This window comes from Drosophila tropicalis, unplaced genomic scaffold, assembly GCF_018151085.1.
Source record: "Drosophila tropicalis isolate 14030-0801.00 unplaced genomic scaffold, ASM1815108v1 contig_859, whole genome shotgun sequence".
NCBI lineage: Eukaryota > Metazoa > Arthropoda > Insecta > Diptera > Drosophilidae > Drosophila > Drosophila tropicalis.
Window position 1 is genome coordinate 9,456,642 of NW_027173353.1, and position 24,433 is coordinate 9,481,074.

Here is a 24,433-nt window from a genome sequence, read left to right on the forward strand (position 1 = left end):
ACAATTTTCATTTTTTGAATTTTTTTTTTTTTATTTTTTTAAGAAAAATTATTCTTATAAGCTAATATATATACTAACTCCATCACTCCATCTAATATTAAATTATAATCACTTACATTACTAATCTTATCTAATGTGAAATACTGCCTAATGGCACTTAAAACTAATTTTCCGAAACATTCTAGTTTATTATTGGAAATATTCCCCAGCCAAATGCTTCTACTTTTTGGCAAGGATGTAAACTTCCTATTGCACGTATGGATCCTTGCTGCAACAATGGCCAGGGACTCTTTTTCTTTAGTCTAATAGTTTTTGAGTTCCGCTGGAACCCCGAAGTCGCAGCACTCTATAATTGCCAGATCTTCGATGTCCAGCGGCCTAGAATATACATGACACAATGTGTCATCGGTGTGCCCGTCATGATTGAGCATTACATTCTGGAAATGAATGTAATCCCAAACAAAGGGGACTTTTCCTTCATTCTCTAGGAAATACTTTCGCACTCTCACATTAATTGCATTGCCATCAACAACGATGCAAAGCAAATTAGTGGATATGTGTGCTTTGGTTACAAATTTAATTACTTGGTTAACTAATTCTATGATAGTATCAGCTGACATATACTGCTCCATTGTTGTGTTTAAATTTAGATAAATGACGCTCCTCTTGGATCCGTCTAACGACACAGCCATCATGCACAATATCTTGCCCACATCCCCGGTCCTGAATTTTTTTGTGGAGGATCCGGCTTCCTCAGTACCCTGTCCGTGTTTAATTGCAGTCTGTAATTAAAACGTATATAATATATATTATATTGTAACAAAATTTTCGTTCTCTTTTAGACTTACCAGGGGGGGCAGGAAAAGTTCGTCGATGCTTATGAAAAAAGGCTCATTCATGAACACTTCCAGAGCATTGAAATTTTGAATAATTCTATTTGGTTTAGTTTTTTCGAATTTCTCCAAATAAACTTTGAATTCGGTAATTCCTGCTTCTAATTTCCATACTGGAATCCTTTTTATAGTTGGAATTTCACTTGTGGAAATGTTGAATTTTAGGTTCGCCATTCTTATTGTTGTTTTGAAAATTTAATTGTGTTTTACTTTGAATTTACTTTTATCAGTTTCAAAAAGCCCGACTTTTCTCTCCCTTTTATTTGAATTTCGATTTTACTCCCATCTCTAATGCGAAATTTTCCCGGATATCACTTTTGTTCCGATTTCAAATTTTCTCCCATCTCTATTATTTCCCCTCCAATGTTTTTCAAATTGGAATTAAATCAGAATTTCAGTTCAAAGAAGAATCGCCGACCTCTCCAAATGGGAGTCAAAACAAACTGCCGACCACACAGAAAGACAGAGACAGAAGGTGCGAAATTGCCAATCATTCTGTCTCTTTTCTGCAAGAGTGGACAAAAAAGCCCGAAATTTCAAATCAAAAGAACTTTCCTTGGAGACATCGAATTTGTTTTTCTTTTTGAAAAGTCGTTTGGATAGTTCTTAAAATTGAAAATAATTCTATATGTATATTTGTTTTTGCATTACAATTTCAATTAAAAATTATTTAAAATTTTCATTTCATTCCAGCTCTTAAAAGTGTGTGCGTGAGCAAATGTATTAGAATATTTAACTAAAGATCCTTTTATCCTTTATATAAAAACAGGTCCAAGAGTTCAAAGCAAAGGAAGGAGCTAAATCAACAACTATTCCAAGTGAACAAGTTACATACATAAGTTTTCCTGTTAACTTTATTAACATGATATACTCGATTGTATTGCTAAGCGCAAATGAAGACACTAACAGCAAGTCTTAGTTCACCAAGCAACGTTGAGCTGAACGTTGAACCTGGGAGACACGAAGCGGATGAGGAGGAGAAGATGCCAGAGCAGAAGGCGGATGTGGAGAAGACGTTGATGTTGCAAGTAGCCAGTGAGAGGACAAGACGAACTAGCTACTTCAAGAAAGAAAGAAGTGCTCTAACACCTGACAAGATTCAGCAGGGATCCCTGAATTTGAAGGGCATGAAGGAACAAATCGATGTGGAGCAACTGTTCTCCCTGCCTAAAGACTTCTGGCAACAGGAAGTGGAGGAGATTCGCAACTATTTCGAGTCGCAGGTGGGCAAAGATTTGCCTTCCAGCATCTACAAGGAATTGGAGCAGCTCACCAGTCGCATTGCCCAATTGTAAATTACACCAGATGAAGTTGAGAATTTATATAGGACATCATTACTTGCCTATCCATCAACAACGGGAACACTCTAACAAATCCTATATCCAAACCTGATAATCCCCTTCCAGCATCTACAAGGAATTGGAGCAGATCACCAGTCGCATTGCCCAATTGTAAATTACACCAGATGAAGATGAGAATTTATATAGGACATCTTTACCCGCCTATCCATCAACAACGGGAACACTCTAACAAATCCTATATCCAAACCTGATAATCCCTTTTGAAAGTCGTTTCTATAGCATTTAGGTTGGAAAACTTCCCAAAACTATTTATTTTATAAGTCTGTTATAAGGATTAGTTTAAGATGAGATTATAGAAAAAAAAAAAAACTAAAAAATAAACAAAAAATAAAACTAAATGATTTTATATACATATAAGATGGCTGAGTAAAACGCATATGCACGGACGGACAGACGGACATGGCTATATCGACTCAGCTTCTCATGCTGATCAAGAACATATATACTTTAGGGGGTCGGAAACGTCTCCTTCTGTGCGTTACAAACATCTGATAGCGAAAGATCTTTTAAATTTAGAGTTTTAATTTCTGTTAGCATTTTAGACTAAATAGTTGCTCCTTTAAAAAGTAGAGTCATTGCACTGTAGAAAACAAAGGATTTATATGGAAGGTTTTATTTATGTACATTATGGATAATATAATACATGGGTACCGCTTTTACATTGTTTATTCGATTATGCTAAAAGTTATTATATTTTCAACTAGTTAATGACAAATCCGATTTCGCCATGACACTGGATCACTTCTTTACATAATGTATCGATGGATCTGCAGAAGTATATGGCTTTTGATCAATCCACTTTGTAAGATCAACTTGCGGGATATGTGAGCATGGCACAATTGGGTTCCTAAGAAATATAAATATTTGATCAACCATCTATGAAAGATTTTTGCCAACACTCTATATATGTACTTACGATGCAGAAACCGTTTTAAATGCCTGAGGTTGCATTGAGGAAATGCTGTTGCCATTATCGCAGAGCAAACGTGCCATACTAGCCTTGCGTAACTCAGCCAATTGATCTGTAAGCCATAAACATTAACACCATTTGTGATTAAGAATGGGATTTAATTTAACCTGGAGTAAAACCGGTGAGTTTATCGCCGTTTTCAAAGAAGAATCGATCTCCCACACGAGTTCTGTAGAACTGTTCCGTTAAAATGCACAGGAAGGTGGGACCCGCTAATGCTCCAGCCACATGAGCCTCTAGGGAACCGCCGACAGTTAGGTCCACATCTTCGTGGCTAGCATAAAGTGATTTCAGCTTTTCAATTATAGGAGGGCTGATTAGGTCACCGAAATCCTCCCAAGAATGGGCTCTGCGCAGGCCACAGAATTCCCTCATGTCATTATAGGACGCAAGTCCATGATCGCGGTTTCGTTGGATATCCAGAGATCGCAAATCGGAACCGAATGGCATGTTTCGTCTAAACAAGAAATGCTTGATCTATACAAAGTAGTGTTAAATTATTGAAAGGTTGAAAACATTCTAAATATAAATTAATACATACTTGTCTATCAAAGTTGATATCAGTCAATTCTTCTGGTTGTGTGGCATGGCCACGTGTAAGGGAATCAAAGTTGTCGCCAACTTCAATAATACCAGGACGATTGAACCAATCACTGAGGGTTAGTGAGCCAAGAACTTGACGCAATTCAGACAAAAGGCTGTAAGTAAATGGTTAGCAAATATTACAAGACTATACAGGCCATCAATAATCAAATGTACTTACTCTAATCTGCCCTCGATCTGAGAATGGAAATATCTAAAGGCAGCCGTTGCATGTTCATTCAATACAGATGGATCAATATTGGGATCAAAATCGTTAACATAACTGCCACCTGGGGCTTTGTAGATCAAACGATTCTTCAACATATTCTCTGCTCCCAAGAAAATGGGCAGCCATTCGTAGTAGTTTATTTGCTGATATTGTGCAATATTGATCTTGCGTGCCTCCTGGAACAACGTGCGGTCATCATAGTGCGGGTTCAATGCGGCCAAACCATCAGCGATTCTATTGTGTTCCCGCAACAGCACTGTCTGCAGAATGGCTAGACCAGGATTCTGATTAACACGCACGTCTCCAGATCGGTAACAGACTTCACTGCTGTCAATCGCGTCGCAATCTCCGGTGACATTACGTGATAATGGCAACCATTTTCCTCCATTACGTTCCTCCACTATCATGCGACCTCCTTGGAACTCTCGGATATCGCTGTTTTGCTGAATCGAATTGCCATAGACTAACGACAGATCCAAATAGGAAGTGACCACGGTAAGTTGCTCGGCGGGTCCTCCAGCATATTGACATCTAGAGTCGCGATCTGTTAGTGTGCGCACAAAATTGAGGCATTCGGTGCCGACTTGGGAATAAGCTGGATCGTGAGGTGGCACAATTATTGCAAAGCATGTCTTATGAGCTGTATCCAGTCCAATCAGTCGTCCATCATCAGTGCAGCAGCGCGTAGGATGCTTTTTCGATTGGGTAGCTCCGGCCGTCATGCTCATATCGTGAGTCATAATTTGACCTAGAGTAAACGGAAAAATGCCGATAAAGTCACATTTTATTGACCCCACATTTCGCCACAGTGTTACCCCATTGCATGTTGTGAAGTGTGAACTCCGGATCGGGAACATCCTGCTCGCCAAATGCTACCAAAGAAACTAAACGAGCGCTGGGCAATTCATCTCCGCTGATAGAACGCGGTGGGGCCGATAATCCATCGGCATACTTGGGTGTCAAAAGACGTCCATATCTGTAAAGAAATTTATTTGCTAACCAAACAAAACCACATCAAACATTAGGGTGTCATACTTTGTGTTTGCCACGCCCAATCCAGGTCGCTCCAGGTGATTGCAGGAGCCATCCAGAGTGCGATATGCGGATTTCTCACATATGGCAGGTGGATTAGCACATGTAACTTGACCAGGTGTGGGAAAACTGTGTCCATATGCCGATGGTGCAGGGCCAGCAGCTGGTTGCGTGAACGGGTTTTGGATAGCTGGGGAACTAGCCGGTGCCCCATGAGATAGAGTATTCCTAAAATATGCAAAAGATGCAAACAAATAAGCTGAAATAGTTTGTGAAGTGAGCTGCAGAATTACCCAACGATGTACTGAGAAGGAGCACCACTTAGATATTGAAAGCCATGATAGCCAGAATAAGGTTGATGCGGTTCGTTGTGTACAATGTGATATCCGGTTGAAATTTTAACACCAACTGCATTAGTGATGAAGCCAAGAATTCCTAGTAGGAGGATGTCTCGTCGGCAGCCCATCATCTAAAAACAAAAACACAACGGCGAAAAAGTTGTTTAAACTGTGCCAAATTTTTTATATGGTAAGACAGAGAGTTTGTTGATCCTTGAGTATTGCATTATTACAGGTTTTTTATTATCCTCCACTGGCCTAGAAATCCACAACGAAATGCATATGCCAGACACTTGGCTTTGGCACTATTAAATCGACCAGACGGACTACATAATCGTGGTCAGAGAAGTGGAGTAGAGTTGTTGGCATGTTGGCGAGCTCTTGTGGACACATTTCATGTATGTATGTACATAATCCGGCAACAAACATGAACTACAAGTGGAACGTTTTACAGACTCTTGCAGGAAAACGGCATCGTTCGACGATCGATCTGGATCTGACTTCAACTCCAACTCCAACTTCTACAATTTTGTTATGGTCACAACTGGTTTCATCACCATTTTGGTGTGCATTCATTATTATTTATTGCGACATTTCGCTTTAAACATATTTATTGCACAGTCTAGCGCTGACAGAATTTAGTCACAAGACTTGAAATCGAAAAACCTCCAAACACAATAAAATTAATTCATAAACAATGTCTATATGCATATTGTATGTATCTACATGCTCAGCGACTACAATGTAAGCGTGAAGTATAGTGTCTCATAGGAGGCATTCGACCAATTTGCAAGCTACTTATGTAAACAGACTGAATCGACAACGGCATTAATAGCCGAGTTTACATAATGGCTCAGCCTCTAGGCTCCCAGTACCGCCCCAAAAAAAGTCGCTCCCCCACCCACCTTCCACAAAACTGAGTGCCACCATTCCCAACTTGGCTCAGACCTTTGCCTCTGTGCACAAAAATGCCAGCTGCATGCAAATCCAATCCGTCCAAGTCTCGCTATGTCTGCCAACTGTGTCGATGTTTTAATTGTGGCTATGATTTGCAGAACAATGGACCGAACAGCAACACGGACTCGAATTCAAATTCGTGTCAAACTGCCATGAGTCTTTTTCTTTTTCTTGTATATAAACTTATATATAAGTTCCAGACTGTACTGCAACACTTTCTAGGGCTCAGCATTCGAATGGGCCAACAGATTAATCAAACGTGGTCAAGAAACGACATCTAGTCTAGTCGAACCATTTCAATTAAAATGAAATAGCAATCACGATTAGAAATAGCGTCAAAGTTCTTATAGTAGAAATACACAACATGTCAGGGTCAGCACCATTCATCTGGTTATGCCTAATGAGCAATCGCGAATTGTGAACAAAATTAATATCGATCAGAAATTACAAAAAACAAATAAAAGAAAAATCAAAGTAACTAACTTTTTCTGCGCCGAACCTCAAATACCCTTGTAATGCGGGAGCCACTTTTAAAATCATTAATTGCTTTAATAAATTTAAATCTTCAAAAGGTTTACTTTTCAAATACTTTATACTATGAGATATAACGACTAATAGATTCTTTGGCAACTATATGTACATATATAGTGATTAGATCCGACCAATTGGCAAACTGAGATTCAGTTATTTACCAAGCTTCATTTCAATATCGCGAAATTAATTCAACTAGGCTTCTCATGCTGATTAAGAATATATACATACATACATATATCCTGTAGGCGACGTCTCTAACTAAGATTATATAGTATAGAAATAAACTACCTAAATTTAATTTCATATGTTAAGCAAACTTTACACATTCATCCACAATATTCTGCAAATTTTTATAACTTCTCCGGAAAGTTAGAAAGTAAGTAAGTAAGGGAGATCTAAAAATGACAAAATTCTCATCTTTTAGTTTGAAATTCATATTGAGAAGAATATACAAAGATATATTGTTATTAATTGAATCAAATTTCAAATATTATATGAAGTAAAATTGGATTTACATAAAAAAAAACCTTAAAAGGTTTGCATACAAAAACATATTTCAAATTTTAAACCAAATCAAACTTTATCCAGTAGTAGTATCCAAAATTCACAGAATCTTATTTTTTAGACTTGCAAATTCCTACTATGGATTGGAAAATTGTAGAATCAGCGGTTTTTTGCCAAAGTAAGTAATATCGAAATTAAGGAGACTTATAAGAAGCCATTGCCTTTCCGACTTCAATTCGTATTTTGAAAGTGTCAAGCAACAAACGAAACAAACTTATAGGTAAAGTTTATTCATTTTATTCAAATTTTTCACCATTTCTAATTTCACCTAGAACCAATCCTAGCAAACTAATAAGATTGCATCCTCTGGATCTACCTTTCAGGCCTGATCCCAACTGGTAGGGCTAGTCTCCTCGGTCTCACCAGATGATGATGAACCCTTCAGCGGTTTTACTTTTTGATTGTGCTTTTGCTAATGCCATGTTTTAGATGTTTTTCATCGAATCATTGTCCAAGTCTTGACAGATTGTACCAACAAAACACATTTTTTCGATTTAAATAGGTTGGAAAATATAAAAATTTGTTTTGTTTGAATATGTTAACCAGTTTAGTTGTAATCGTGTCCTATTATGGCAATCCAACAATAAAAAGAACAAACTGATAACAATCATTAAAATATTGCAATCCATCTATTTGTCTATATGTAGATAGCGGTAGAATGTTTGAAATTTAAATCTCAACCTATTAGAAAACTTATGACTCTTTATTAAAACCAAAATGTTGAAATTGCCAAAAAATGTTCGAGACAATTGCATTCAAATGTTAGAAAGAATGTATTAACTTTCGTTGGAAAACACAAGACTCGGCATCACAATCTTTATAATAATACAACACTCTTTAAGCAAACAGTTTTGTTCTTAATGATTGTTTTAGATGTTCAGTCATTGTGGAGAAAAATGAAAGACTGGATCTGATTTTAATTTAATCCAATCACTTTCTCCTTATTCAACAGTTGGTAGAGCTTGAATTCTAATCTAGAATCTTAAGTTCTGTGGGTCGGTTTAATAAAAAATGGTTAATGGTTAACGATTTAACATTAGGGTGTGGCAAAACTGTTTCTTTTAGTTTCTTAACATATAATTTCACATTGAGGAAACAAATTTATGCCAAAAGTATTTGCATTAAAATTATTACTATTTGAAGTATTTTAGAAATTTCGCATGCATTTCAGTATAAGTTGGAGTGCCTGTGGGCATCTGGGCTATGATTGAGTTCACATGAGTTTTTGGCATTCTTGTAATATATTTGTAAATCAATATATGTAGTACACAACTGTCTAGTAATAAAGTATTTACCCTGGGGGAGTCCGGTTGAATTTGGTCAGCGTTGTGGACATATTGGGAAAATGCGAGCAAATTTTTTACAACTTTAACGACATCTAATTAAAAACGAATTCATATCCAAAAGCATTTGGTGATCATTAAAGTGTAAAATAGTCCACGATAGATGGAAAAGAAATGGATGACAAAATGATTGATTTATTGGCAGACTGGTCCCAACCACTTGCCATATAAGATGGCAAATTCAGGTATATACAACATTATTGCAATTCGATGCCGATGCCGATGCAGCGGCAAAAGGTAAAGGCATGAAAAAACTGCGACGTGGTGTGCACACAAATCGAATTCATACTAATACTAATTGAAATGGCCATTTAAAATGAAAGTGTCCAAAGCGCCAAGCACCTTAAATTGTAGATGAGAAGCCATCAAGGCAGCTTGTCTTGTTTGCTCTGGTATTTTTGAGGTTTCCCAAAAATATATATGTCGCAACTCCGATCGACTAGCGACTATCCACTTCTGAGATCAGTACGTTAATTACAAAATATATGTACTTTTTGTGATTAAAAATTTATGCAACTCAATGATGCTTTTTATGTATACCGATTTGCTCCCAATGTGTTGCGTTGTCTACTACCCTCCTGGTATCCAAAAGTCATGTGATTTCAGCAAGGTGTGGGCCGATGCCGGTTCCATGTCACTGAAGGAAGTCACATGAGTCAGGCATAACGTTTTGCCGAACTTGTTGGACAACTCAAACTCGCTTTGACTCACAATTAACAATCTAATCGATTTTTTCTGGGTGCAAATTTGGCAGCGATTTGGAAGTAAAACCTCAAAAAATGTCGACTTCAAGATTTGTATATTTTCACACATTGCCAATGTAATTTAGATTTGCCCGTTACGATTCACTAATTGATTCTTAAGTGTCATGTGCCAAAATTGGTAAACCAGTTCTCTAAGATTCAAGTAATACTTTGTAATTGCAAGCATTTTCTTAAACAGTTTTTTGGACGGATGTAAATTGCTGTGGTTTATTTTTATGTGCGTACATACAGCAATGGATTCAAACTTATTAGTTATAAAAATAGCAGAACTTGTTTTTTCGAATTTTAGGCAGTATTGAAAGTACTTGACCGCCATTTTGTTTGCTTACATTTCAAAACTAGAACAAGCCACAATCATTTGCCTAAATTTTTTAAATAACTAGTTTATTATACCCTTGCAAAAAGGGTACATATATTAATTTTGGTCAGAAGTGTGCAACGCATAGAACGAAGCATCTCCGACCATACAAAGTATATATATTCTTGATCAGCACGACGAGACGAGTTCAAATAGCCATGTCAGTCCGTCCGTCCGTCTGAATCAACGCAAACTCCTTCTAGACCGTAAGAGCTAGTACTTAGTCTTGTATATACTGCAGGAGTTGTATATCTCGGATTCAGCCGGATCGGACCACTATATCATATAGCTCCCATACAAACGAAAGTCACGAACAGTGACTTTTCTTAATAATTTCGTTAATTTCTGTGCTATTATCGTGAAACTTAATATTAGAGAGTTTATTACGCTTATAAGCGACTGTGCCGAATTAGATCAAGATCGGGCGGTTATATCATATAGCTCCCATAGGAACGATCGGTCGAAAACAGTGACTTTTGTAAATTACTTCGTTACTTTTAACGCGATTGCTTTCAAATTAAACATTTCTTAGTTTAATATATCTGTTAATGACTGTGCCAAATTTGATAAAGATCGGGTGACTATATCATATAGCTCCCATAGGAACGATCGGTGAAAAACAGTGACTATGATCAATATCTTCGTTATTTGATAACTTTTGAACAAAGGCTGCAGGTGGCATTTTGTGCGTTTATTTTTATATAAAAGTTTTTTGCCGCGCTTATCTCTCTTTAAGATTTCTAAGTGAAGTGTGACCAGCCATAATATCAAAAAATATATTTCCAAATAATATCGATATGCGATATATCAGGGAAAAAAATATTTCGATATAAATATTTTTTTTTTTATACCCTTGCAGAGTGTATTATAAAATTGATCAGATGTTTGTAACGCACAGAAGGAGATGGAGAAGACGGAGAAGGAGACATATGAAATTTACATATGTGATAATATGAGAGTAAAATTGTTTTGTTTGTATATTGATGAATTGAGTTGCAGAAAACAAATTTTGAACTTGTAAAATTATTATTACCAAGGACTGCAAGGGTATTTAAACTTCGGCATAGCCGATGTTAGCTTCATTGATATTTTTGTAAAAATATCGATATATTTTACATTGATATATTATCAACAACCATAACGCCGCCGCCGCCAATATCGCTGTAGTATGACCAAATGTTAATATCGAAATAAAACCAGAAATTTAGACACAATTAAGAATTTTCATTTTAATTCCAGCAGCAACAGGTGATTAGCGCAAAGCGGAAAACAAATTGGCAAAATGGCAAGCAACTACGAAGGGTACAAGTCGCCGCTGAGCACACGTTATGCCAGCAAAGAGATGCAGTTCCTCTTCAGTGATGTAAGTGTAACCGCCTTTTAAACCGGCTTAGATTTCCACCGCGAAACACAGTTCAATAACTGGACCAAATATCTCTCGTTTTTCCAGATGCACAAATTCTCCACTTGGCGTAGGTTGTGGGTATGGCTGGCCAAGGCGGAGAGATCGCTGGGCCTGGAGATAAGTGAAGCCCAAATTGCAGAGTTGGAGAAGGAAATCAACAATATTGATTTCGATGCGGCAGCGGCAGAGGAGCGACTCACCCGGCACGATGTGATGGCCCATGTGCATGTGTATGCCAAGCAATGCCCGATTGGTGCTCCAGTTATCCATTTGGGGGCCACTTCTTGTTATGTGGGCGATAACACAGATCTGATTGTTCTGCGAGATGCACTGCAGCTGCTGCTGCCTCGTGTGGCGGCTGTAATCTCGAGTTTGAAGCAATTTGCAGAGACCTACAGAGGACAGCCAACATTGGGATTCACCCACTTGCAGCCAGCACAGTTGACTACAGTGGGAAAGCGGGCCTGCCTGTGGATTCAGGATCTTCTAATGGATGAGCGTGCCCTGAGACGTTGCCTGGAGGATTTGCGTTTCCGTGGTGTCAAAGGCACAACCGGCACGCAGGCATCCTTTTTGCAACTTTTCAACGGCGATGGCGAGAAAGTAAAGCAACTCGATAAAAAGGTAACGGAACTGGCTGGATTCAGCAAACCCTATGCCGTAACCGGTCAGACATACTCCCGCAAGGTTGATGTCGAGATTGTCTCTGCGTTGGCCAGTTTGGGTACCACCATACATAAAATGTGTTCTGATTTGCGTATATTGGCCTCGCGCAAGGAGTTGGAGGAGCCTTTCGAGACCACACAAATTGGATCATCGGCCATGCCCTACAAACGGAATCCCATGAGATCGGAACGCTGCTGTGCTCTAGCACGTCACCTCATCTCCCTTTTCAGCAACGCTGCCAATACACATGCCACCCAATGGCTGGAGCGGACTCTTGATGACTCTGCCAACCGGAGGTTAACGCTATCCGAGGCCTTTTTGTCTGCCGACGCATGCTTGCTCACCCTGCTCAACATCTCACAGGGTCTGGTGGTCTATCCAAAAGTAATTGAAAGGCATATCGCCCAAGAGTTGCCATTCATGTCGACGGAGAACATAATTATGGCCATGGTCAAGGCTGGTGGTGATCGTCAAGTTTGCCACGAAAAGATACGTGTGTTGTCCCAAGAGGCCGGCGCCCAGGTGAAGCAGCATGGCAAAGATAACGATCTGGTGGAACGCGTTCGCAACGATCCCTACTTTGCACCCATTCTGGATCAGTTGGGCGACATCTTAGATGCTCGCACCTTCACTGGCCGGGCCAGTGATCAGGTTGTCGAATTTATTGCCGACGAAGTGAATCCAGTGCTTGCCCGCTATTCGGATGCCCTCAAGAATGTCCAGAATGTTCAACTTAGCATTTGAAAGCTAGACATTTATTTTTTATCGTTCAATTTATGAACTCAAATCAAATACAAAATGTGAAATAAAATCAATTCTAATCAGTATTGAGAGTCTATCTGGGAAAACAACAGAACCAGCAACAGCAGCAGCCAATGCCAATGCAATGTTTACTTTTGCGGTTATCGCTGCAATCGTTGGGGGTCGAGATCTTTGCCAGCTGAGGCCCCCTCTGATTTTGTTTTTTTCCTATTTACAATTAGAAACCACACAGTCACAATAAACTTGGCTATCGGATTGACGCTCTTGCCCCAAGGCGGCGGTATACATTGTTATTGCCTTTCGCCAACCGATCTCAGCCCCCGACTGACATATCACGACTCACAATGCTGTTCCATGACAATCCCCAAACAGTTCTTTTGCCTTACTTTTAATTATATAACATGACTTTTATTGCATGTCCAAGCGGAGCTTCTGGAAAATGTTGCATACCAAATTAGAATTTGAATTTATTGCCGACATTGTTTGCTATTAATTGCTTCGTTTCGGAAATGCATTTTTAATGAGTCTATTTGGCTCCGAAATTGTCATTCAATTTGGAGGAGCAAGAAGTTTCAATTGAAAACCTGTTTGCATAAATAATTGCAATCAATCAGCATTCCTTTTGACTAATCTTTACTATGCCATCAATTTTTGTGTTTAAAAATTGCATTTCGCGCTCTTTGCCTGTCAGTTGGAAGCATTTCAAAGTGAATCTAAATAGTCTAAAATAAATAATTCAAATGCTGTATCTGACACTGGTTTATTTATTATGTTATATTTTGAGCTCAACATGTCGACAACCCAAACATTGGACACACTTATGGGTTAAATAACATTTATCACGTATACGTAGTGTAGACCACAAAATACAGTTATTTGTAATAGATCACTGCAGATAATGTAAATGACAAAGAAAATATGTTTTTAATAACGAAATCTAATAAAATTATTAGATCCAATGTCAACATATTCTAGATCCGTCTATTATAGAATCCCATGGAAAGATGGGACAACTTTTACTTACTTCTCACAATATTTACCATTGTCTTTTGAACGCAAAGTTTTACTTTTTGTGAGAAAGCAATCTCTATTACTTGTGGTTTATGATTTGGTTTATGATCCAAGCATTATATAATAATGAATTTAGTGTAAAAACACATCTCCAGGTAATTTATTATCCACTACATGATGAACATAAACTGGAGATTGTCTAATTAACACGAGTTACACATTCAATGCTCATGTAAAAGACAATGGTTTTCTTTTGTTTTTATGATCTGCTACCTGGTTTACGGTGACGTTGAATATTGACGTTGACGACAACAAATTCACATGTTTTTCCAGTGCAGACAATTAAACTTTAAGTATCAAAGTGATGATGATCTTAATGCAATTGGCTGCGTCCGGATTCGTCACGACAATGACAATGCCAACCAGAGCAAATCAAAACAAAACAAATCCAAAAGAGCCAACTCGGTATTGCATTGGCCAACGGAAGTGGCAAAGACACGCGACGACAAATAATTAGTATCATTTGCTTGTTTGTCTCTTTTTTGCTGTTATATTCGCTTCTGCAGGAATAATCTGCACACATCGATTGTTTCGACCTTGATCTCAGGCAGATTTCCAGACGGACGAGATCAGTTTTTGATCGTCATCGAGGAAAACTGAAAGTGTTACTTGGAAAAACTAACAGGCACAACTGGTGCTGTAATCGACACCAATTATGGCAACTCTTTGGCCATTGATTGTTTGTTTTTGGATTCAGCTGTGATTGAGATTCGGTTCGCTTGTGGTCTCTTAGACCTTGACTTTGAAATCGTTGTGAGTGGATGACAGTGAGTGAAATTGCCAAACTGGTTGGACATGCTCTGTATCATGGCCAACGCTTTCTTCCTGTTGCCACAGCGAAATATATGAAGAGTCATTGCAGGTAAATCATGTCAGTTCATTGCAAGGCGATTGCATGTGAAGACAATTTCAATATATTCAAAGAATTTGAAGAAACACTTGGCTCACGCAAACTTATTTCTACTTATTTTCGCTTTTCCACCTGTTTATTTACTTACTAAACTATTTAGCTAATTGATTATGTAATTAATTTATGAGCTCTGGCAATTTATATTAATTAATTGCATTTTTAGCGCAGTTCTTGGGCAATTTGTTAAAAACGCCTCTTTTCCGATAATCGCATGTTGTCAGCCCCCCCAACCACACACCCACCCACCTACCAATCTTGGCAATCACCAGACACGAAGTTGGCCAAAAGAAAATTAACGTCTAATTTAACGAATCTGAGATATATGCAAGTGCCGAATCGAATTTGCAGTCCCTATAGATTCAGTTTATATAATTGGTAACCAGTGATTATTCCCAATTATATGCAAATGATTTGGGATTTGGCATCATTCCTGGGTACTTGCAATTACATCCAACAGGTATTTGTTTCCCAAAAACCTCAGATTTGCAATTGTTGTGCGAACTTCCCTGATGTGTCGTGACTTGAGACGGCATCGCTCTAATTAAGTTTTAGTTTCTTTTTAGTTAGTAAGTAATATGTATAATAAATTAATTTTATGTGTGATTGAGTGAGATCAGCTATACGGATGTAAAGATATGATTGTCTAGAGGCATTTACATATGGACTACAGAAAACTCCATAAATATGGACCGTTTGAGCCGGAAAGATCATAAAGCTGGGCGGGGGGGTTTATTTTGGAGTACAAGTGCAAACAGTAAAACTGAAAATTTTAAAGCTGAATGGTGAATGGCAAGTCATCAAACTATTGGATAGTAAAATTGTATGACTGGATTTATGATATGAACGTGTGTGTGTGCGGTGTGTGTGTGTGTGCGTTGCTATTAGCCATTGCGTTTGCATAACTGGCTTAAGATTCCAAGTGAGAGAGAAAGTAAACCAACCGGGGGAAAAACAACCAACAACGCGGCTAAGTTGCCCCACTCTTGAAGGTAAATCGATTGCCGATCGTTTGAGGTTCTATTGAAGACTGAACTGACTGACTGTCCACCTGCCACATACATATTCCATTCCACTCGATTATGTCGACTGTATGTATGAATATAATTTATGATCTCACAGCTTACTGCTGCTGCTGCTGCTGCTTGTCGGCGTTGATTTGTATCTGACATCAATGTTGAGTTGATCTTAGGATAGGGGGCGTGTCCAATTAAATGGCGTAAATTGCTGACCGTATGCCAAAGTAAACCATTAAAAATCAAGTGGGCAGGGGTACAAGTTCAGGTACAGGCACAAATCTACATATACAGACCGATGAGGTGAGAAGGTTACCCATGTGGTTTGCATTGGTAGCGAAGCCTCCACCACGGATCACCGTCACTTGCCATCAGACGACCAAGCGACCGACTTGCTTTATACATAAATGTAAGTATAACGGCCAGCAAATTAACAGAAAAAGCGAATACAACTGTTCATGAAGGTCATTTGCTTTGAAATCTTAAAATAATTGCCTTACTTACGAGTATAATGAAAACGATTTTTAATTTTCAACACAATTGTTGGTGCTGCACCACCGACAGTGGCGGTCTTTGAGAAAACATAGCCAGCCAGACAGGCCGACAGACAGACCGAGACAGTTAGAGGAGGTCTTTAACAAACATTTGACTTTTATTTGTATTTAAATACGCAATTTGAAGTAGTGGCCCAAAAGGAAACCGGTACATATTAAGTTGTTAATTACTGCACTTAATGTTGGTCTAATTTAAATTAGCTCAATCAAGTTCGTTGTCTTAAGCCATGTATGTTAATTATAAAAAATGTAATTATTATACCCCAAATATTAAATTACCCCATTTCCTAACAAATTTAGCCCTCAAAAGGAAAGGTAATTAAAACTTCGCAAACTTTGTTTTTTTTTTTTTTCTGGGACAAATCATATACAAAGTTAACAATTTGTTTTATAATTTATAGCTTTTCCTTTGTCAATTGGAGCATGGCTATTTATAAAATTTAACTAAAGTTTTTTTTATCATCAAAATGTTGAGTTATGAAAACTTTTTCTGATCTACTCCATATGATATTGATTAGCCTTCGATGTTTAACTACATTAAGAATTGAAAGAGCAGATTAGTTAGACCTTAAGTTTAACCACAATAGTAATATGTCAAATCGAAATGAATTACAAAAATTTATATTTAAATGTTTTAAAAAATACACATTCCCGAAATAACCTTTTGTTCCCTTGTGAATGTGTGAAATAAAAGTAGATAATTATAATATAATTTCCGTTTTCTTCCCACCAAAAAAATACTTCTTTTTCAACCATGTAATCTAGTGTAGTAATTGGTTAATTCTGAAATTTATACAATTTTATATGAATAATAATTTCATGCAAGACATTCCGATTTGGACTTGGCAAATATATACTATATATGGATATGTATAAGAAAACTTGTGAGCTTCTTGTGGGCCAAGTTTATTGTATTTATGAGTTAAGTTTTTGTTTTGTTTTCATTTGTATACATATTTCTCTTTTAGTTCTTACAAAGTTAAGTTCTCATTAAAAAGTTACTAAGATTTTTAAGGAAACACAACAATCAAATTCTTAATTTTTTTTTGAAATACTAGACACTTTAACGCCCATTTAGATTTCTGGCTATTTAATATTTCAAATACAAAATATTGACATTGTTCTTGAAGCAACTTTTTCCAAAATGAAATGGATAATGATTCTCAAAGTTTTTAAACGATTTACTTGAAAGTTGTCACAAATATTTTTAAACTTTTTATTTGGTCTTTTTTTTTAATTATCAATTTTCTAATTGAATAAGCTATTTAAATTACTCTTTTTTTTGTGTCTTTATGCAAATTCAGTTTATGTCTAGACCATTTCAGCCATATTACTTATTTAAGGTTTTTATTGCTTAATAACTACTAACTTAAAGAGAAGCCCCTATTCTAATGAAGATAAAACATAATAAGCTGTAAAAAAGTCATAAACTTAAAGTAAATTCACTTACTAAAAGGCTAATAAAAGACACTTGAGTTTTGCATTTGCAAGATTCTGCAAAATCCTATAAAAAATTAAGAGATTCTATATATATTTTTAAGCATATGAAGATGTATGAAAACTTCCGAAAATGGTTTATAAACGGGTTTTTACACTCCTTAAAACGCGGAGTGAATAGAACTCGTCGATTTAAAAGGACTCAACCCAAGAGGAAGTTAATTGCTAAAGTCACTCTAACTGCTAAAATAATTATAGTTTAGTTTGCTTACATTAGCCTTTGTATCCTTTGTCTATTGGGATTCTAGCTTGTTGGCTGTTACTTTAATGTAAGTATGTCTTTCACTTTTTTTTATTGTTCAAACACAAAATTTTTCAATTCACTTGTTTTGAATGCGCAATCGTAAATTCCACGCTAAGGTGAACAAATTATATGAATTTATGTTGGTTTTTTTTTTTTTGTTTTTTCAACGCGTTTGAAAACGAAATTCACAGCTTAATTAGTTAGTGGCACTAGATCACAAAGTCGAAAGCCTGCCCATGAGTCCACTGAATGGACTGGATGTGGACTAACTGTCGGATTGGCTGCTAAGTTATCTGTGAAAAGCCCAAGGCGAACTAACTGGGCTGCCGCGGTATTTTGGTCTTTTATAACGAATCCGCATCAACAGCAGCAGCAGCAGCAGCAGCAAAAAAAAAGCAAAAACCAGCGGTCTGAGCCAGTTGAGGTTGAGAGCTGGAGCTGGAGCGCACTGGAGTGACGTAGGCGAAGGCGAAGGCAGTCGCAGTGGCAGAACTGCAACAGAGTTACTTTTTGAGTTAGTGTTTAAATCAAAGAAGTTTGCTTAGTTTTTTTTGGTTGGTTTTAGCTCTTTTTTCTTTTGCTCTAATTTATATGCTTGTGGCAGTGCGCAAACCGCGCGCTATTGAAAATGCTCACTCGCAGGTTTTTTTATGCTTTATGTAATTTATGTTAGACATTTGTCGTTTTTGGATAGGATTCGCATATCTAATGTGTGCCAATATGTGCTTAACGCTATTGCTTTTATGTTATTGTTAAGTGGATAGATACTCGCAGACACATTGAATACACACTTACTTATATAGATAGAGTATACAATGTATCTGTGAGTATGTCTCTTTGCTATGTGTGTGTGTGTATAAAGACACATACTTAGGTACTTGCTACTGGGCATTCATGCAACCTCTGATCTTTTTCAACTCCCTGCCTATAGTGACATACATATGTATGTATAAGGAGAATGGGTCGCGGGGGCGGTGGGGAATGTGACAAAATGCCAGCTGTGACCTAGAAAGTTTTTCTTTCGAAAATGTTACAAAATATCTGTATGCGTCTGCGTGACCGCTGTTATGGTTAATTGTTTTCATTAATTAAACATTTTTTGATTTCACAGACTTTAACTATCCATCGTCTATGGATTTCACTTTCATTACAATTGTTGTTACTTTTTCAATACTAACAACAAATCTGAGAACAGAATTAATACCTTGAAATGTAGCTCAGTTCTACAGATTTAATATCTGTAGATATTCCCAGTTGACTTGTTTTTTCCACTGATTAAATTACACGTTTTGTTCGTTGACCAGGCTAACGCATTTTGGCAATAAACGCGTATTTAATTGCAAAAATTAACCCATTCTAATTGACAAAAATTGAAATAAAAGCTAAATTGTTCAAACAGAGTTATGTCCCCTGCCTGGACTGGACAAACTCGAAATGCTGTCCAAAATGCCGATCACAGTCTACAAAAATGTATTGTACATTCAATCATTCATATACAAGTTTTACATGAAGTGCAAAAAGTATTTACCCTAAATTATATTTCTCACTTTTATACCTTTTATTGATACTCTGCTTTTTGCTGAGATTTATTAAAATGATCATAATAGTTTCAGAGAAATGTTGTATAATACACTTATTAAAGTCGTTGGTTTTGGCAAAAAATTAAACAGCATTTCATTTGCTCTGTCGATTTGACAGTTTTAAACAAATAGAGCAATCGTTTAGCTTTAAATTAAGATTAAACGACTTAAATATACCCTTTTTCGCCCAAATGGGTGCATGGTGTAAAAATTCACATATAAAAAAGGTTTTTGTCTCTTAAATGATGTTTTAGATGAGATTTGAGATCGTGCTTTTCTTTGGCTTTGTTTGATCTGTAATTTGCCTAAGGTTAGATAGTTAGCTATTTCTTTTTCTGACAGGGTTCGACTATTCGTATATTCTAATTTGGGATATTAATACTTTGTGTAAGTTTTGGTCAATGAATGTCAGATATAGATGTGTTTTATCATTAAGAAGCTATGGCGAGTTTTTCGAACATTTTAAAAATTGGCTTTGTGTTAGTTCCTTACTAACTTCCTTACTAACCATTTCAAACTGAACAAGACACGATAAGTAAAAATTGGCTTTGTGTTAGTTCCTTACTAACTTCCTTACTAACCATTTCAAACTGAACAAGACACGATAAGTTAATGCATTGCAGAGCCTTTTCAAGTTAACATCGATCAGAATTTAAAATTGGAACAATGTTTTTGGGATCTAAAAAGTGATTTTCAAGGTTGGAACATACATAACTGCAGATATTTTGGATACGACAATGATATATGTTGGATACTCGATACTTCCAAGTTTATAATCCAATTCGGCCCCATCTTTTCCTATATTATGATCTTTATTTTTATTTACGATATCAACGGTATCAAAAGCATACCATGTCCAAATACTTATGGCCATTACTGTATGATTACTTATGACTGAATATAAGTATGTAAGTATTTCAAAATTTATATGTATTTAATATGTATGTAAGCTATTGAACCTTTTGTGTGTGCTGAAAACAAAAAATTAGAGTCACTCAGCGATCGATAATAAATTCCAAATATAAATTCTATAATAAAACATTGAGAGAGATCGTTTAGGAGGTTAGTGGACAAGCCTCTTTGTGAGACTGAACGAATGGTTAGTTGAATTGGATTAGACCAGTCGCTAATCACTTAACCTGTTATCTACAAGGTATTACAAGTATTATAATAAATGATTTCTGCTTATTAAACACAAGGAAACTCATTTTGAAAGATATGAGAGAGAGTTATGGTTTTTTTTTTTTTTTGCTTTTATTTTGTTTGTATGTACATTGCACAAAAAGAAATAACATATGGATTTCAAAGTAAGTAAGTATAAATAAATAAATGGAGGGGGGCAAAAACGATTCAACGATTGTCTACGTAGAGACATGAATGGGTGTCAGAGCAACGGGAACAGCTTATGGCATAATTACAACCAGAACTTACACGGAAACGAAAAAGACCACATTCGACAGATAGACAGTCAAAAGATTAGAACACCTCATTGGGATTACCGTTTGCCTGGTCAGCCTTTTGTCGGGCTCTAGCCAATTTGGCCGACAGCTCCGACGAGCGAATCGTCTTGTACTGCAATGGGAAATGGATGTTTGAATAGTTAGATTTGTGGCTAAACCAGTTTAAAATACTGCTCTCACCTCGCAAAAGTTCTTTTGCAGCACAATTTGGGAAATGAGACGACGACTCTCACGTTGTCCGAAATAGCTTTCAATTGTATGTGGACTAAGGGCAAAGATTTCCTCGCCACTTAGCGTGTGGAGTCGCTTGATGATGCTATCCGAGAAGCCCTTGCCTCGCAGCCATTCTTCCACCTCGCGGGGCTTGGAGTTCTGGGTGATGAATATTTCGGGTGTCTTCAAAATTTCGAGGTCCTTGCGTCGTTGACGCTGTTGCAGCATGACGCGTAGCTCATCGTTGACATCGTCCTGCAGATAGTAGGCTTCATCGTCGGCATCGCAATCGTTGCGGGCTCGCATAGCTGTCAAGAAGATGGGGTCCAAGTGATTAAAAGTTCAAGGAAAGTGGTTAAAAGTGAAAATGAATTACCTGCCAGGGCACCATTAGCGGCCATATTACGTTTAAGTGTGCCACTTGGCGTGGGAGGCTGACTGTCGCCTGGCGGTGGCATTGGAGGGGGTATAGGCACGCCAGCTGGCATGGAATAGGATCTGGGTACACTTTTGGCAGCTGATATCGGTTGCTGGGATTCACGATCCGCGGGAGCTGTATATAGAGCCATTGTGTTGCGGTAGGCAGCAGTATTTGCTTCCGGCGACTCGGCATTATCCTTGAAGGACACTGAGGCCAATGAGTCAGTGTCGCGTGCCCCGATCTCAAAGTTGTACGGTGTTAGTACAGTGTTTGGTACATAACCAATGTTGCCATACGAATTTCGAGCCTTCCACCAGTTGCGGGAATCGTCAATGACCTGCCAAGGACGTTTGTTTAGATCTAAACTCAGTCTGTAATCCAATTTACTTACCTCCAAGTATTCGCCTTTTGTTACATTAAGTTCCTTCTCATTAGATCCAGATTTGTTGAAAATGACCTCGGCAATCTTGACATTGCGACTCTGCAAACGGGCAAGCCAGGTGCGATTGCCACCTGGGCTTGGGGGCACCGGAGTGGTAATGGGAGTTGGCGATTTCTTCAATGCTGGAGCTAGATACTGTACCTCCTCATCGACAATCCAGTCTGGAGACCAATCATCATAGAAAATTGGATGATACGAGCCCTTGTGGTCCTTGAATTGATCCTTGGGTACGGTCCAGTTGGGGCCCAAGCTTTGCCACAATTGCTTCTCATTCGAGTCGAGGGTGCCATTGAGGAATGCAACAGTCTCTCGGCGCAGCAAGGGATTGACCACACTTTCCGGCAACTGGGCGCCTTCATAGACATCATTGCAGACATTGACAATGCTCTGCAGCGACACAAAGATGTTGTGGACGGGATCAGAACTCTTAGTGAAATGATTTTGCAGCTTCACCGAGTAGTTAAGGGCTAGTTTGATTTTGGCAAATATGTCATGGAACTCGCTTTCGATCGGAGGGCGCGAACGAAGCACTAGTAGTCCTTCGCCATGGGGATTATGCTGCTCCTTCCTGGACTCCAACTCGTTGAGAGCTGCTGCAGCATAGTGCAAGCGGGCTATGAAACGTTCGACATCCTCAAAGCAATGATTGAGCACCTGAACATCCCGATCGGTTTGCTCACGATCCTGGGCATTTTTCTCAGCAGCAATACCCGCTGCAGCTGCTGCGATTCCATATTGATCCTTGGCCTGTTGATTGTTGGATCGATCGGGTTTCGGCAAATGAATAGGTGTCTTGTTGCGGTCCGTTGTGACAGGTACTCCTGTGCTTAGTTGCCTCAAGTCTTCAACCAAATGTACCGAACTCACATCGGCAACCTGCAACAAATTGAAGTTAGAACACAATTGAAGAAATACATTTCAGGCAAGGTCTCACTTGAAAGATGTGCATTTCAGTATTGCCCAAGGAAATGCCAGGAACGGAGAATATAAGAATATTGTTGTAGGTCTCATTGGCATCTTCACTTATAAAAGCTGTTGGCTCTGTCACTAGACTGCCGGGAAAATTCTCAATCTCCTTCATGTCGGCGTCCAGCATGACCAGCCACTGGCCATTAAAGCTCATGTACATTTTGTGTGGCCAAATTCCCCCAGTCTTGTCAAGCTCTATCAACAGTTTCATCTTCTCCTTGGGCTGTCTGGCCTCGGATTCATTTTTCAGCTTAAACGTGGCCAAGTGCTCCAAGGCATAAGTTGGCTTGACTTCATCATAGCCTCCATTGGAGTTAACTCCATTCTCATAGCCGTTTCGTGGCATGCTATAAAAAACACACTTTCATTAGCGATAAGGAATTTGCAAAGAGACAACGATCATCCTATGATGGGGCTAAGAATTTTACCTAAGCATTACCGAAACATTTCGAAAATGTTTTAATGTTCTAAGGCCTGGTTTAACCATTGTCCGGTCTCATGAGCTCAAAGTAATTTAATGAAATGTAAAATCAAAGCAATTCCCCTAAGCTATTGGTAGAAACTCATTCACACTCATGTAAACGGAATACATATCTGCATATATACATTAATATGGTATCATTCCACCTGTGAGATGTATGTATGTGGTTACAGTTGTATAGTAGCTAGCCTGGCCTAGATTAGATAAGGGAAATTAAGCACTGCTTTTGCCTTTTGTATGTTTGTCAGTTATCACACTTGGCCAGGAAATTCTTGGCCCATGAAGCAATCTTTTATTGAACAGGCCGCGCACTATTACATAAAGACCCAAGAAATTTGAAAATCATTATATTTTTAGCCAATGATAATAGGCCAATTACAAAAAAAAAAAAGAAGAGAAATCTTTATTAAAACATTATTAAGAAACCATTCTGGCAAATGACATCACATGCAATTATTTAGCTGATACCAACTAAACACACGAAAGAACAACTCTAGTCTTCTGTTTATCACTTGAATCTTGATTTATGAGGTAATACAAGGTAACTGTGGGGGTGCTAGTTGGGTCTCACTCATGTCAGATGAGTAATCAAGTAACCATTACCTACTTCTTCTTCCTATACTCGATTCCGTACTCTGATCTTGCGATGCAATCACACGGTCGACCTGACGCGAATCGAATTCAAACTAAAACTGGCAATGACAGAGCCGAATGGTAGAGCGATATCAGCTGGCGCAACCCATCGCCCACCACCCACCACCCTGTCCCTTTTCCTGGCCCTCTATTAATTGATTGCCTCAAATTGTTTCAGTTGAATGTT

The 24,433-nt window shown here is 38.0% G+C and overlaps 3 protein-coding genes across 5 annotated transcripts; 1 reads left to right on the forward strand and 2 right to left on the reverse strand.

Moving 5' to 3' along the window:
- Positions 1–2,851: 2,851 nt before the first annotated feature.
- Positions 2,852–18,349, reverse strand: Pxd (Peroxidase). Its single transcript, XM_068296862.1, has 9 exons — positions 18,016–18,349; positions 5,361–5,536; positions 5,071–5,295; positions 4,851–5,011; positions 3,988–4,783; positions 3,766–3,922; positions 3,332–3,701; positions 3,171–3,276; positions 2,852–3,101 (listed from the first exon to the last, which is right to left on the reverse strand). The coding sequence occupies exons 2-9, from the start codon at positions 5,534–5,536 to the stop codon at positions 2,993–2,995; spliced, it is 2,100 nt and encodes a 699-aa protein (XP_068152963.1). The 5' UTR covers positions 18,016–18,349; the 3' UTR covers positions 2,852–2,992.
- On the forward strand, positions 11,129–12,823 carry Adsl (adenylosuccinate lyase). The gene is made up of 2 exons (XM_068296282.1): positions 11,129–11,288; positions 11,376–12,823. Exons 1-2 carry the CDS (start codon positions 11,208–11,210, stop codon positions 12,738–12,740), a joined length of 1,446 nt encoding a protein of 481 aa, XP_068152383.1. The 5' UTR covers positions 11,129–11,207; the 3' UTR covers positions 12,741–12,823.
- Positions 18,350–20,871: 2,522 nt separating the features above from the next.
- LOC137582216 (epidermal growth factor receptor kinase substrate 8) lies at positions 20,872–24,359 on the reverse strand. Of its 3 annotated transcripts, none has more exons than XM_068296675.1 (6): positions 24,217–24,359; positions 23,098–23,479; positions 22,113–23,039; positions 21,677–22,058; positions 21,268–21,608; positions 20,872–21,199 (listed from the first exon to the last, which is right to left on the reverse strand). In XM_068296675.1, exons 2-6 carry the CDS (start codon positions 23,476–23,478, stop codon positions 21,104–21,106), a joined length of 2,127 nt encoding a protein of 708 aa, XP_068152776.1. In that variant the 5' UTR covers position 23,479; positions 24,217–24,359; the 3' UTR covers positions 20,872–21,103. The 3 variants fall into 3 exon arrangements, with proteins under 3 accessions (XP_068152776.1, XP_068152777.1, XP_068152775.1); XM_068296676.1 differs by having other exon boundaries at positions 24,221–24,355; XM_068296674.1 differs by lacking the exon at positions 24,217–24,359 and adding an exon at positions 23,561–23,662.
- Between the last annotated feature and the right edge of the window lie 74 nt (positions 24,360–24,433).

Excerpts from the sequence above, each read along its gene's own strand:
- Pxd (XM_068296862.1), bottom strand. The coding sequence starts at position 5,536 with ATGATGGGCTGCCGACGAGACATCCTCCTACTAGGAATTCTTGGCTTC. Across the intron at positions 5,012-5,070 it reads TTGGGCGTGGCAAACACAAA|ATATGGACGTCTTTTGACAC; the intron begins GTATGACACCCT and ends ATTTCTTTACAG. Across the intron at positions 4,784-4,850 it reads ACTTCACAACATGCAATGGG|GTCAAATTATGACTCACGAT; the intron begins GTAACACTGTGG and ends CGTTTACTCTAG.
- Adsl (XM_068296282.1), top strand. The coding sequence starts at position 11,208 with ATGGCAAGCAACTACGAAGGGTACAAGTCGCCGCTGAGCACACGTTAT. Across the intron at positions 11,289-11,375 it reads TGCAGTTCCTCTTCAGTGAT|ATGCACAAATTCTCCACTTG; the intron begins GTAAGTGTAACC and ends TCGTTTTTCCAG.
- LOC137582216 (XM_068296674.1), bottom strand. The coding sequence starts at position 23,619 with ATGGTTAAACCAGGCCTTAGAACATTAAAACATTTTCGAAATGTTTCG. Across the intron at positions 23,040-23,097 it reads CTGAAATGCACATCTTTCAA|GTTGCCGATGTGAGTTCGGT; the intron begins GTGAGACCTTGC and ends AATTTGTTGCAG. Across the intron at positions 21,609-21,676 it reads CGCTAATGGTGCCCTGGCAG|CTATGCGAGCCCGCAACGAT; the intron begins GTAATTCATTTT and ends TCTTCTTGACAG.